The sequence below is a fragment of the Filicampus tigris genome, chromosome 3 (assembly GCF_054856515.1).
Source record: "Filicampus tigris isolate MCC_2025a chromosome 3, RoL_Ftig_1.0, whole genome shotgun sequence".
In the NCBI taxonomy this organism is placed as follows: domain Eukaryota; kingdom Metazoa; phylum Chordata; class Actinopteri; order Syngnathiformes; family Syngnathidae; genus Filicampus; species Filicampus tigris.
In genome coordinates, this window is record NC_141219.1 from 13,004,516 (window position 1) to 13,017,054 (window position 12,539).

The 12,539-nt window shown below is 39.5% G+C and overlaps 1 protein-coding gene across 1 annotated transcript in view; it reads right to left on the reverse strand.

The window, feature by feature from the left end:
* LOC147149956 (CUB and sushi domain-containing protein 1-like) overlaps nt 1-12,539 on the reverse strand; it is a 434,959-nt gene that overhangs the window by 65,836 nt on the left and 356,584 nt on the right. Inside the window, exons 34-40 of the mRNA XM_086024950.1 lie at nt 10,438-10,554; nt 10,224-10,337; nt 7,214-7,309; nt 6,425-6,628; nt 5,517-5,641; nt 3,782-3,878; nt 1,685-1,789 (exon numbers count right to left, since the gene is read on the reverse strand). Coding sequence (XP_085881076.1) covers nt 1,685-1,789; nt 3,782-3,878; nt 5,517-5,641; nt 6,425-6,628; nt 7,214-7,309; nt 10,224-10,337; nt 10,438-10,554 — 858 coding nt within the window. The remainder of the gene's footprint in view (nt 1-1,684; nt 1,790-3,781; nt 3,879-5,516; nt 5,642-6,424; nt 6,629-7,213; nt 7,310-10,223; nt 10,338-10,437; nt 10,555-12,539) is intronic.

A 12,539-nucleotide genomic window follows, 5' to 3' on the forward strand; every position in this document is an offset into this window, starting at 1 on the left:
CGAATGATGGACAACGGAAGGGTACCCACCCTGCAGACGGATGACGAATAACGCAGGCTCCATTTTTAGTAAAATGCCCAGCTCTGTTAGCTTCACTGAAGACAATCTCTCAGTTGGGACCCGGACCTGTGTGTTTGCTGAGCGCAACACTCTCCTGTGGACTTTAGCACTTTTCCTCTCCAGCACTGCAGAGGGTGTAGTAAGTCCAGCATCCCGTGAAGGTGAAACATCATATTGCCCATTTTGATTCCGTTAACTGCCCACCGACGGCCCGGCGACGGCTGACTCGTGCTGACAGAGCGGGACACACATGGCCCATGCCATTCACCGACACTCACTGACTGCCCAACAGCCGTAACGTGTCCCAACCACATTACGCGAACGGCCCAATGTCGACATATTATATCCTATTCACTGCCGAAAAATATCGGCGCCAGTGGTTGTATTTGGCCCTGCTTGGAGCTTTTACGCTACAAACATGCTGCTCAAGGTTTGGAGGTTTTTTTTTTTTTTTCAAGTGCAGGACTCCGACTATTAAAACAAATACAGTCATTGAATATTGAATCATTTGGTTGTTTTTTTTGCTTCTATATCGGTCATCAAATACAATAAAGAGTCTTGCCCGATCTGTAACGCAAAGAGGGCACAACAGATCCATTGAACAGCATGTACAGTCCCTTTTCTTGATGGACCTCCAAACATTAATTAAATTTCTTTTAATTGATTTATTTAATAAAATATTAAAAAAATAAATAAATAAATAAAATAAAGTTGTAAGTAATTTTGAAATTCCATGTGTAAAATTACAAGTTGTTGTAATACATACAAGTATTTTTTCCATCTAAAAACAATATAGAATAATAATCTTGTAACATTTCAATACCGGTATTATTGCAACAGTGTAATTTTCTCTTTACAATTTTAATTTTGTATTATTTGATATGTATGTGGGCCTAACACTCCTTTGTATCCAAGCTAATATGACAATTTCGTCCCACTCAGTCAACATTAAACACCAAGAAATCAAAAGGGTAATGTGCAAAAACATCAACACAGTAAACTGTCCTCCAAAGCGTGGTAAGTCAAGCCATGGGGAGCAAACAAAAAAAATTCAGACAACCAAGTTAAAAATGAGAGCAAGTTAGTTGCATACTCACAAATACATGAAGGCAGGCCCAGGAAAAAAACAAAAAACTCACACATTCTCACAAAACGAGACATGTTCATTGATCTAGAAATGATTCTAAGCCAAACGAACTACAATGACCTGGAAAGCACAGCCATGACCTGACAGGTGTTCATGTGTGTTTATTTGCGTGTATTTGTATGTGCATGACTAAGTCACTTCGAAGTTGATTCTTCCCGCATGCATTATGACACAAGTATGTTGACAATCTTTGTGTTGTAGGTGTACGTTTTGTGTTCATATACCTCCAGGCATATGTGTGTGTGAGTCCGTGTCCTTCTGCAGCACCAGTCCAGGTCACTGACTCGTGTTATTTGATGTTGAAGCTTTGACTCTATGTACGTGTGTGTCGCACGTCTGTGGGGGTTTTGGGTGCGTGAACCCGTTCTGTAAGGGTCCCTGCATTCAACCGTGCTTTGTTTTCCATGAGTAGATTTGTCATTTTGCTGGCTATCAGGCATCTTAGTCATTCCATAGATGTCGAAAGCTTGAACTTACTTTTGTATTCAAGATGAAAGCCCGCAGCCACAACGCTAATGTCACTCTGAAAGTGCAATAGAAGCTGATTGGATGTGGAGTTAAGGAGGGCAGGAGCTGTAGTTCCTGTACAAAATATAATTAAAACAAGTATTAATGATGACAACCAATAATTATAATTTATAGTAATAAAAATTTTTCATACATCCACTTTAGCGCTTATCTTCAAGAGGGTGGGCTGGGGTACACCTTGGGCACATACAATAAAGCATTCGCACTATATTGACACCTAAGGACATCCTCATCCTTACGCGGCGGATGTACTAACCACTCGTCCATCAAAATGTTGTTGATACAATTATATTACATAAAAAAAACACAACACTCTCACCAGTCACTTCACTAGCTATCTGTATACAGGACTTACGAAATATACTAAATGTTGAACAGAAAAAATCGGTATCCAACATTCTGAAAAAGATAGTAATGTTTTAAATTATTTGTATTACCATTATCCTGGTTGTAGTTTAGAATGGTGCATCACATTGAGAGCTTTTAATCATCTAATATAACATACTAAGCTTGAAGGACGAGTCAATTTATAGTAGCACCTTTCAGCATGATGCAGTACAGTTCACAATCATAAAACATGTTGAATTAAAACCTTTGAATATTTGAGAGTGATCCTGTATTGGTTCTAATTAGATCAAGGGTGCTCAACACGTCGATCGCGATCTACCAGTCGATCGCAATCTACCAGTCGATCGCAAAGGTAGTATTGGTAGAGCGCGTGACATTTGTAATGGCTGCCATCTGTATTTTGAAATACGATGCCTTTATTTTGAAAATGTCATACCAGAAGTTGCGTCTTACAGAATCTCCGTACGATTTACGCAGGTGAGCACCCCTGATTCTCGAGGTGTACCTAATGTTGTAGCCACTGAGTATAGAATAACGTTAAAAAAAGGAATAAGATGTGGGATTCTGGCCTTAAAGCGGAAGACATATTTTTTTCAAGAACATGTTCCCAGCAGAACCAATAGTTGAAACCCGGCATTCTGATTAATGTTGCGTTTGTGGAATAAAAATTAAGCCGAAAAATGCACTCGTTTTTAGCCATCTCTGAGGGCGGCAATTTTGTCTTCTGTCGACTGACAGAAACTGCTAAGCTGTTTTTCGTCGTTGTGAGCAGTTGTGATGTCATCTTCAGTCGACGGAAGACAAAATGGATGCCCCCAGAGATGGCTAAAAACGAGTGGATTAACACTTATTCCACAAACGCAATATTTATCAGAATGCTCTGTTTCAACTAGTGGGCTTGCATAGAACATATTCTTGAGGAAAAAAAAACGTTTGTGTTGACTTCCATCTTTAAGAAGTCCTTACATCCCAACTCCATCTGGGAATTACCAGGAAGAGAAGGTGAGTGACCCCCTAACCCTCCACAGACCGCTAACATGGAATTGTCCCTATATGAGGAAACGCTCTCACACTCAGTGGCAAACATCAGATCACTGTGGTTAGAGTGGGCGGCTCCCCAGTGTGCCTTGTGGAGAAGGGCAGTCATTTGGGTGCCTTTGTGTACGTGTGCGAGTGTGTGCTGCCCAATGGGCGGCATGTTTCATGTGTGATAGGTATGTGACAGGTATGTGCTTGGGGCAGGTCACAGGGGAAACACCGCTGGGAAATTCTAAAGGTTATCTCATTCTTTACGCCTCCCTGTCCTCTCTCCCTCCTTCCGGGTTTCACTCAAAGTACAAGTGAAGCTCCTTCGCTCTTTCTTCTTCTGCTCCCCCCGCTCGCCGTCTCCACAGAGGAGGACTTCTTAGCGCATCAAAAGGACATTTAAGATAATATCAGATTTCTTGTTATTACAACTCATCCATTATATATCTCTGGTGTGCAGCGTTATGTGTGTGCATGTGTGTGCTCATAGATTAATAACTGTCATAGCTAATTCATCAAATATACTTGCTGTGTATGTGTGTGTGTGTGTGTGTGTGCATACAGCTTTAGTTTAGGAGCTGTCAAATCCCATCTAGACTTCGACCTGTGCGTGTAGTTGTGTGTGTGCTTGTGTGTGTGAGAGTGTGGTTGTGTGAGAGTATATTGTCATACCAGAAAATGACCCTAATTTAGGAGCCGTCATGTCTCCCCCATCGTAGATCTCCAGAGAATCCCAGTTGTGCTCGGTAGCAAATGTCATCACTTGAATCTAAGCAGCAAAGAAAGACAATAAAACATATTTTGTGTCTATGCAGAGTCACTGTATAAATGTTGATACGCAAACATTCTCACTGTATTCTTTTCACATTTTTTTTTAGCTTACTATTATAGCAGCAGGAACATTGCGGCATATGGCTGCTATGTAACTCCGGTGCAGTAAACCCCCACATATTCACTTTTCAGCAATCACTAAATCAGCTATTTGTGGATTTCTTTCCCCAGAACTTCCACCTTGTCCACAGCAAACCCATTTACTTCCATTTTTGTGTAATGTGGCAAAAAAAGAAAGAAAGATAAAGGTTATGGTATGTATGCATCTCCTTTGGGAGAACAGTTCCAAGGTTTTTTTAATTCATCCCATTGCAACCAAGATGACATCTGGGTATTAAATCTTTTGTTTATTTACAATTTCATCCAGCTAGCGCTAGTATAGTAACCTGGTTGTCCCGCTGTGATATGTAAATAGACAGCAAGAACACAGCATTGCTCTCCCATGGTATTTAAAAAGCTCTACACTTTAGCATCAGCACTTCAACTTCAGCCCAGGAGTATTTTTCAACCATGTGAATATCTGCACACTGACTGCTGTTCATGCTCAGCTCATCCATCTTGTCGAGACCAGCACGAGCAACAGGCTATGTAGTGGTGAACATGCAGGTAGCATGTTGCATGTAGCTCATCTCTCGCAATCTTTTTTTCCTTTAGCAAGGTCATCATCGTTTTAGTCCATAATTAGTTTTTTTTTTTGGCATCTGGGATTGGTGAAACAGCTTGTATCAGTTTCCACAGGTTATTGTGTGAATGCTGAAAGCATTCCACTCCCTATTTTGTCCAGATTCAACTCCCGCATAATACATTTGATTTATACGGTTCAAATGTCAACACATTCCAAAAATTCATGCCTTCCGGGGCATTATTTTTCTAATTCAGCATACAGTACATACAGTCTTCTGACAATTTAATATTTTACTTTAAACATTCCTCATTCATTTCCAATGTGACAGCGATTACACATTCAATTTCAGCATCCCATGTCCTTCAATATAATTGAAGATTACTGTACTACACAAGTGATGTTAACCTGAGTTTAGTTCCTAGTTCAAATCCCACCGCCAACTGTACATTATTAATATGTCAACAGATAAAATTCTAACCGCTACAGGGTTTTACACTTGTGACTAGACACATATTGGTATACGTTACGTACAATTTCATATCAAACAAAGCATTTTAGCGATCCATTTATGTTTCATTCATGTTGGCATTCAATGTGATTGAAACACACCGTCTCTGCTATAACAACAGCTACTGAGCAAGTCCTTTGTAGTGCAGTGGTAAATTCGGTACATTCTTTTGTGGTAAACCCTTGCTCAAAGCCAACCTTGCGCACTTTTATTTAATATTTGTATATCATAACATACACCATTATATAACAGTCATCCTTACACTTGCGTTCAACTTTTTACATTCAGCATTTTCAGCGTTCACACTCAATTTCTCTAGAAATTGCATAGTCTTGTTTTATTATGATAACATGATTATACTTCCAATTAAAATTACATCATTATAAATACCACTTAGTGAACATAATATAATCCATTTTAAAAGGGTTGAATTGCATCGTCACCTGTATTCCAGCTCCTTCGCTGACATGGATTCTCCACAGACAGTTGAGACTGTTAGGGTATGGCTCCGGAAAGCCAGGAGACAATATGGTACCGCGGCGCTCCGTCAGATTCCCACTGCAGGGAACTGAAGAGAAGACAGGAATTACACATTTTTTAGTAGAGTTTATTAACCAAATAGCTGAGGGAAATGACGGGCTGTTAGAACATGATTGTACATCCAGTCACAATATAGCGTTTAAATGACAGAAATACAGAGCCAGGGGTGGAGAGGAAAAAGTGACTCCATATGATTTAATAAACTGAAGTGACAATCAAAACTGTTCGCGGCAAAAATAGATTTCATACAGACGTCGATTCAGTTGTACAGCATCTGTACTGAAATGATGATTTAAAGGTTGGGAACAGTGTTTAGTTAGAGACAGTGCAATGCCAGAGCAATATGAGATCCAATAAAAGTGCAATACATTTTCTCAGAGAGGTATAAATTAACAATGCTGTATCTCTATTATTGTGGTTGTATTTTGCAGTGGTGTAGAATTGTATTGTATTGTATTATACTGAGTGGAGTTAACTTGCTCAATTTATTTAGCTGGACGCAAAGTTAAAACACTAGAAAACACCTTTTGCATAATGATGCTAATAATAATGTGAAGTTCATTCTAATATTTCAAGTCACTCAAATGGCTAAATATGAGAAACACATCTCAGTGCGACACACTTGAGTTACGCAACACTACAGAAATACATAGATTGATAAATAAATCCCTTCTGGCAATGTTAGTCAAAACAGAGCATGATTATCTTTAGACTCAATTGAATTTTTAATCTCGCTCTCGAATTGCATCTCAACAGACTGGGTAGGTGTGCCTAATGTTGTGGCCAGTGAGTGTACATCTCAGTGTCTTACCGATACAGCTTGGCGTCGTTGAATTCCACTGCGCCAGAGCACCTGGTACAGCCTGGCACTGGATCGCGCTGGATCCCTTCAGCAGATATCCCGGACTGCACTCGAAACGGACCACCGAGCCGGCCGAGAACTCTGACCCGATCCGCCGGCCGTAGCGAGGCTCTGGCACCGAGCTACACTGACTGTCGCTAGTCCGAGGCACAGCTTCAGTCGGCAGTCATTAAAAGATATGAGAGGAAGGTGGAACAAGCACAAAAAAAAAAAAAAAAAACTAAATTCAGTGAGCCTCATTCACCATTAGTCCTTTTGAACAGTTACTCAAAATCCCTTTAAGGCATTCCAATTATTACATCATCATTCATTGTAAATGATTTTGATAAAGAGGTATTTTACAAAGTGATTGAGTATCTTTGGTCATTTAGTTTCAATAAAAGCAACTTTTTCAGGTTTAGCGCTTTCTGTAGCTGAAGTGGAACACGACCTCCATTTCGGATTGATTCGTGTTGATGTTGCTTCATTATGCTTCTGACTTGGTTGTCCATTAGTCATCTGTTTAGCCATTCAAACTCGAACTTTGCACAAGGCAAAGATGATTGCCAAAGTGAGGAAGGAGTCACTCAGTTAATTGACACTTTCATGGAAATAGATTTACAAAAATGTATTTGAATGATTCTTCCTTTTAACACCTTGACAATCTGACAACAGTCTCAAGCTAATTATTTCAAAAATACACTTATGAATTATTATTGGTGAATGAGGTATTCAAAGAAAACACTTTAGTCACGTCACCTTGGTAGACAAAATGAAAGCCCTTAGCTGGTTGGCCACTCTTGGCATTGAACCGTAGCATTATTTGATGGGAAGTTGCCAAGGGTAACGTCTCTCCTGGGAAACACAAGTAACACAAACCCATGAATGGAGTTTTCAACTTAACATTTTTGGTTGATTAGAAAACGACTGAGTCTAAATGAGTCACGAAAAACAAACCAGCAGCGGCAATTCATTTGCCTTGTTGGTTTACATTTCGTGAAAATAAGAAAATTGCTACCACAGCAACTGCAGTCACAAATTCTATATCGACAAAATACATTTTAATGAGGATTCCTTGAGGAACATGACTTTTAAAACAGACACAAATTCCTTCTTACAGTGCAGACACCTGAGACAATCAAAACGACAGACAGACAGATAGACAGTCAGATAGATAGATAGATGCACGTTGATGAATCACAGTTGGCAATTCATAGCATAGAATCACATGAGCCTCCATTCAGTCAATCAAAAGCTAACAGTTCTACATTTTAAATGAGCCTTTCTTACTCATTTCCAATGTGTCATTATTTAAACATCTACTGTTTCATTTCAAGAATATATAAGAAAGTGATAGCAGACGGGACGTTCACTCTTGACTGTCTTAACTTTGACAGTAATATAAACACTTCAATTTCCAAAGAATCTCCCTTGTCATAGAAAATAATTTCAAACTTGTTAAAGGCACACTGTAACTCAACGTTTACCACACAATTGTTGACAGCATAGATAGTTGTATCTTAGATCCATACTAATGGTATTATTGGGTATTATGATTACATTTGCAGGAGATGGATGGGTTGATATGTAGAATGCAGTAGAGTTCTGCTACTTCCTCCGTGGCCCCAGCGAGGCATCGCTGTCACTGATGCTGTCTCAAAGATAAGCCATAATGGATTCTCACTAAATACATCACTGCCAAATATACAGAGATAACAACTGCTGGTGCTGTGGTCTCACGGCCCCCAAGAGTGGCTTTCTTGCAGACAATTTCATTATATTCCTCTTACGAAGATGTGCTCGGGAACTCCTAAAGAGCAGGACTTAATGGTTTCTTAAAAAATTAAAAAAAAAAAAACTTCTTCTAAGGGTATGTTCACGGCCGGACCGAAGCGGATTATGTTGTGAACACTCAGATGCAGGACCAATCAAGTGGGTAGGGATCAATGAGAAAGGTTGAGTTGCTTCAGTTGATTGCTATTTGATTTGGGATGCATGAATAATGGCATGGAGTCGCTTGAGTAAGTTGCAAGAAAATGAGAAAATGCATCGCCGGACAAGACCGTGATCCTCTGGCATCATCAAATTGTTCTATGTACTGTATGAGTACAGTGTATGTAGAATTCAAGATGATTTAATATGGCTTTTTCACTTCGGCTTTTTTTTTGTATTTTATTGTATAGTAAAAGTAAACAATTTGATTCTAAAAGCTAACTGTTGTTTTATAGAAATTTGGATATGAGATTTTGTGTTCTTATATCATCAAAACTGAAGAATGAGAAGGTCCATGATGACATATAGATGAAGTAGACAGCAATTACGATACAATTTTTGTATTGTTATTTCAGAAAACTGGAGAAAGAGGGAAGCACACCCCAGTTCACAGTCCACAAACAATTAAGGGTCAAATTAAACAACTGCATCCTTTTTTTTTTTATGTGTTGGTGAGCTGGCCATTCTGCACTTCCACTGTTGCTCGGTCAGAAATATTTAGGGGCCATAATCTCCCTGAATGTGGGTAAGAGAGAAAAGGCACACAATTGTGTGCATTTCGGGCTGTTTGCATTCCCCTTTGACTGAAGTCCGTCATTGATGTTCCTTCATGCCAGCGACGCACTTTGGATGGAGCAACCCTAAAATGTTTGTATTCCCTATTAAATGTGGCACTTCTGTGTATTCTATAGTTGACTTAAGCGCTTCTCCTGTTATTTGCTTCAGAGGCTGTAGTAAATCAAGAGGCCCAGGAAGGTGAACATGAAATTCGGACGCAGTTACAATAAAAAACACTTATAATAATAATATTGTAAAAGAGACTTCCTGAAAATGATCAAATGTTCTGTTTTCAACCGTCACTGTCACAAAGTGTTTTTCTTGTGTTTTCTTTTTTCTTCGTGCAAACTGGGGGAGAGTGTTGACAGTTTCGGTCTCAGCGCAGCCAGGAAAAGACAGGCGCCCTCCTCGACAGCAGATACAAACCCGCAGGCAGGAGGAACCAGTGTCTGAACACTTGTGCAAGCCTGGGTCATGAGTGCCAATCGGTCAGAACAAAAAAAACCTGCAACGTTCAAGGAATTTTATTTTGAAAAGTAGGTGAGTGATATGTTGCGACAGGTTTGCGAATGAGTCAGTGAAGCCATAAAAACTGTTACGGTACATGCACGCAGGATGAAAAGAGAAAGCCATTGTTTTTTTTTTATTTATTTTTTTTAAAGAAAAAACAGATCAACCCAAGACAGACCTGTTTTGTTAAAGAGAAACAAGCGCAGAGCTCTCACTAATTACAACAACTATATTCAACATAATGGTGAGCCGTATATGTAATTATTATCATTATTATTTTTTTTGCATCTGGCTCACTACAAGCAGCAGATAATGGATGAATGGAAGGATCTGGCTTACAACATAAGAAAGGGCCAGCTCTTAAAACAAGACGATTCCAGCAAGCTAGGATATAAAGTGCAGAATCGTCTTTGGGGTATTTGGATGAAAGCTTGTCACATGCATATTAAGACACCTGGGAAGTATCTAAATTGTGAAAAATTATGCGGTCCTTGCTATTGCCACACCTCTGCAGGCACCCAGTGGGACATTAATCATTTCAGCAACCTAAATAACGGACCAATTTTTCATAAGGCCAGATAGAGCAGATCAACCCAGTGAAGGTTTTCAGACATGGCGGTTGTCTCTTGCGATGAATTAATAGAATATTTGTCACAGGAATGGCTTATCAAACCACAACAAAAAACTCTATTATTCTACCATTTCTCACCTGAATGTGATCCCGCCAGAGAACTCAGCAATCGCGAGTTCTCATTGGCGCCATCGAATAGCTCCACCGAGTCGTTCATCGCAGTCTGGAAGATGGCAAACTGACCAAAGACAACTGGAACGCAGGAATAGGAACAGACCAAAAATTCAGGACATTGTGAAATGCATGAGTAGCATTGGTGTTGCTAATTTATTCATTTGCAATCCAAGCATACCAAAATGTGGAGGCACTTTGATGTAGTAGGAGCAGATTTGTCTAGTGGTGTAGTTTAAAGGGTAGTTTGGAGACAAAACTACTCCCTCAGATCCACCATACTGTCCACCACATGGCGCTGCAGAACACAGGGGAAGATGACAAGAATTGGGAAGGTGGTATTGTGACCGCTGGCAAATGCAAAGGCAACATGAAAACTATCGTTGGTTTGTTTGTCAATTCTTTAACAGGCTTATGCAGAACTGCATGACGGATTTCAATGAAAATTTGTAAATGGGTTGCCCGATTGTGAGTAAAGGCGTAGATAGACCAATCGGACGTCGGACTTCGGGAAGCGTTGTGGCGTCGGATTGAGCCTTCTGTTTGATGTAGCGAACACCGTAGTAACATCGGATCACGTCGGGAAGTTCCTGGTGGGCGTTTCAGCATGTTGAATCGGCGTCATAAGTCGTGACATTTGTTCCGACTGATTGGCTTTTAGCTAGCGAATCAGCGCACGGAGCAAGAACAGGAAGTGATGAATGCGGATAAACAGTAAGCGATGGAAAGACTTGAATACAATAATAATTGTATAATACTGCGTCAAGAGCGTCAAGTTTGCGTCGCGTGGCAGTGAGCGAAAAATATAGCAGAATGCATTACTTACGTTTTTACATTCTGCAACTGCCAATAGCTTTCTGTTTGGCTTTTTCTTACCATGAGGAATAGGGACTACCGCCGCCAATGGTATGGCATGCGCAGAAGGTACTTAATGGTCGTTGCGGTGTATTTTCATCATTTTTCCCAGTGCGAAGTGCTGACAGTCGGCCAGATGCCACAGGGGGGTAAGCACATTGGTCTATCTAGGCCTGAAGACAACACATATATCACTTGAGTCTTTTTCATCTTGACGCGTGTATTGACAGCTAAAGAGCTGACTCAATTTTGAGGGATTTTGATGAAAACAGCATTTTATTTCATTGCTGGTTTCTAGCTGCGACCTCTGCCTTCTGCAAGATCATCAAGATGATGCAAAACCCATTCACCAAATATCCATGCTACACTTGGTGAAGTATTTTAATCAACTCAAATAAATGTGAACATTGCATCCCTTCTGGTTTTGATGTTCCATATTCTGCACAGTGCGCCATATTCTGTGTAGGCTATAGTGATGACATTTGTCATCAACATCACGAAAGAAGGCATTGTACATTTATTTACAAAGTGATGTGTCTCGGACACAGCTTTAGAATATTTTAGAACCTCTTTTGGACAATCCCATAACCATGGTAAATTGTAATGTTGGACTTGCCTTTATGCACAAAATAGATATTGGTCACTAGCTCTAAAATGCAATTGCATTAGTGAGTCAAATTCTGATTTTACTCAGACAGCCAGTACAACTTGACTGTGCTTATGTCAGCCAAGTTTAAATGTGAGTCACATTGAATTTGGAGACAAAATCGAAATTTGCAATTAAGTTTATTGGCTCCTTAGACACTTTTTGTTTTATTGTGATGTTACTCACAGCAGGAAATCTGAGGAGAATCAGAATTGTGTTGTTTATCATGCAGTATAATTAAAAATAATAACAAATAAAATAGTTTGTTAATTTAAGAAAATTCGTAAATATCAAAATGATAATTTGCTGCGTAATAAAGTCTCTCAAAACACAGCTTCCCAGCTACCAGAACCTTTGATTAGGTAACACTGCCACAATAATTTCTGGCAAAAGCATAAAAGGATTTTGAACAGCTTTTGCAGCTTTTAGGGACATCATGTTGCAATAAAGCATTCAGTTTATAATCATGTGTCTTGAGTTTCTCTTCTTTTCTGTAGCCGGGAGCAATGTGCTCATTACACTCAGAGTTGGCATGCTTCTCTAATCTTTCATTTTCATGTTAAAAAAAATCGAGATGGTTGCATTTTGTCAAAATGGCCCTCAAAGCCTTATGTAACCTTAAAAAGAAAAGACTCTCATCTAAGAGTATGTATTTGGAAATTAATCATTTCATCAGGCAGTGCAGGTGAAATACAGCCACATAATCAGCGTGTTATTGTAAAACGTTAGTGTTAAATATGATCAAAAGAGTCAAAAATGTTAAGACACTTTTAATGACATGC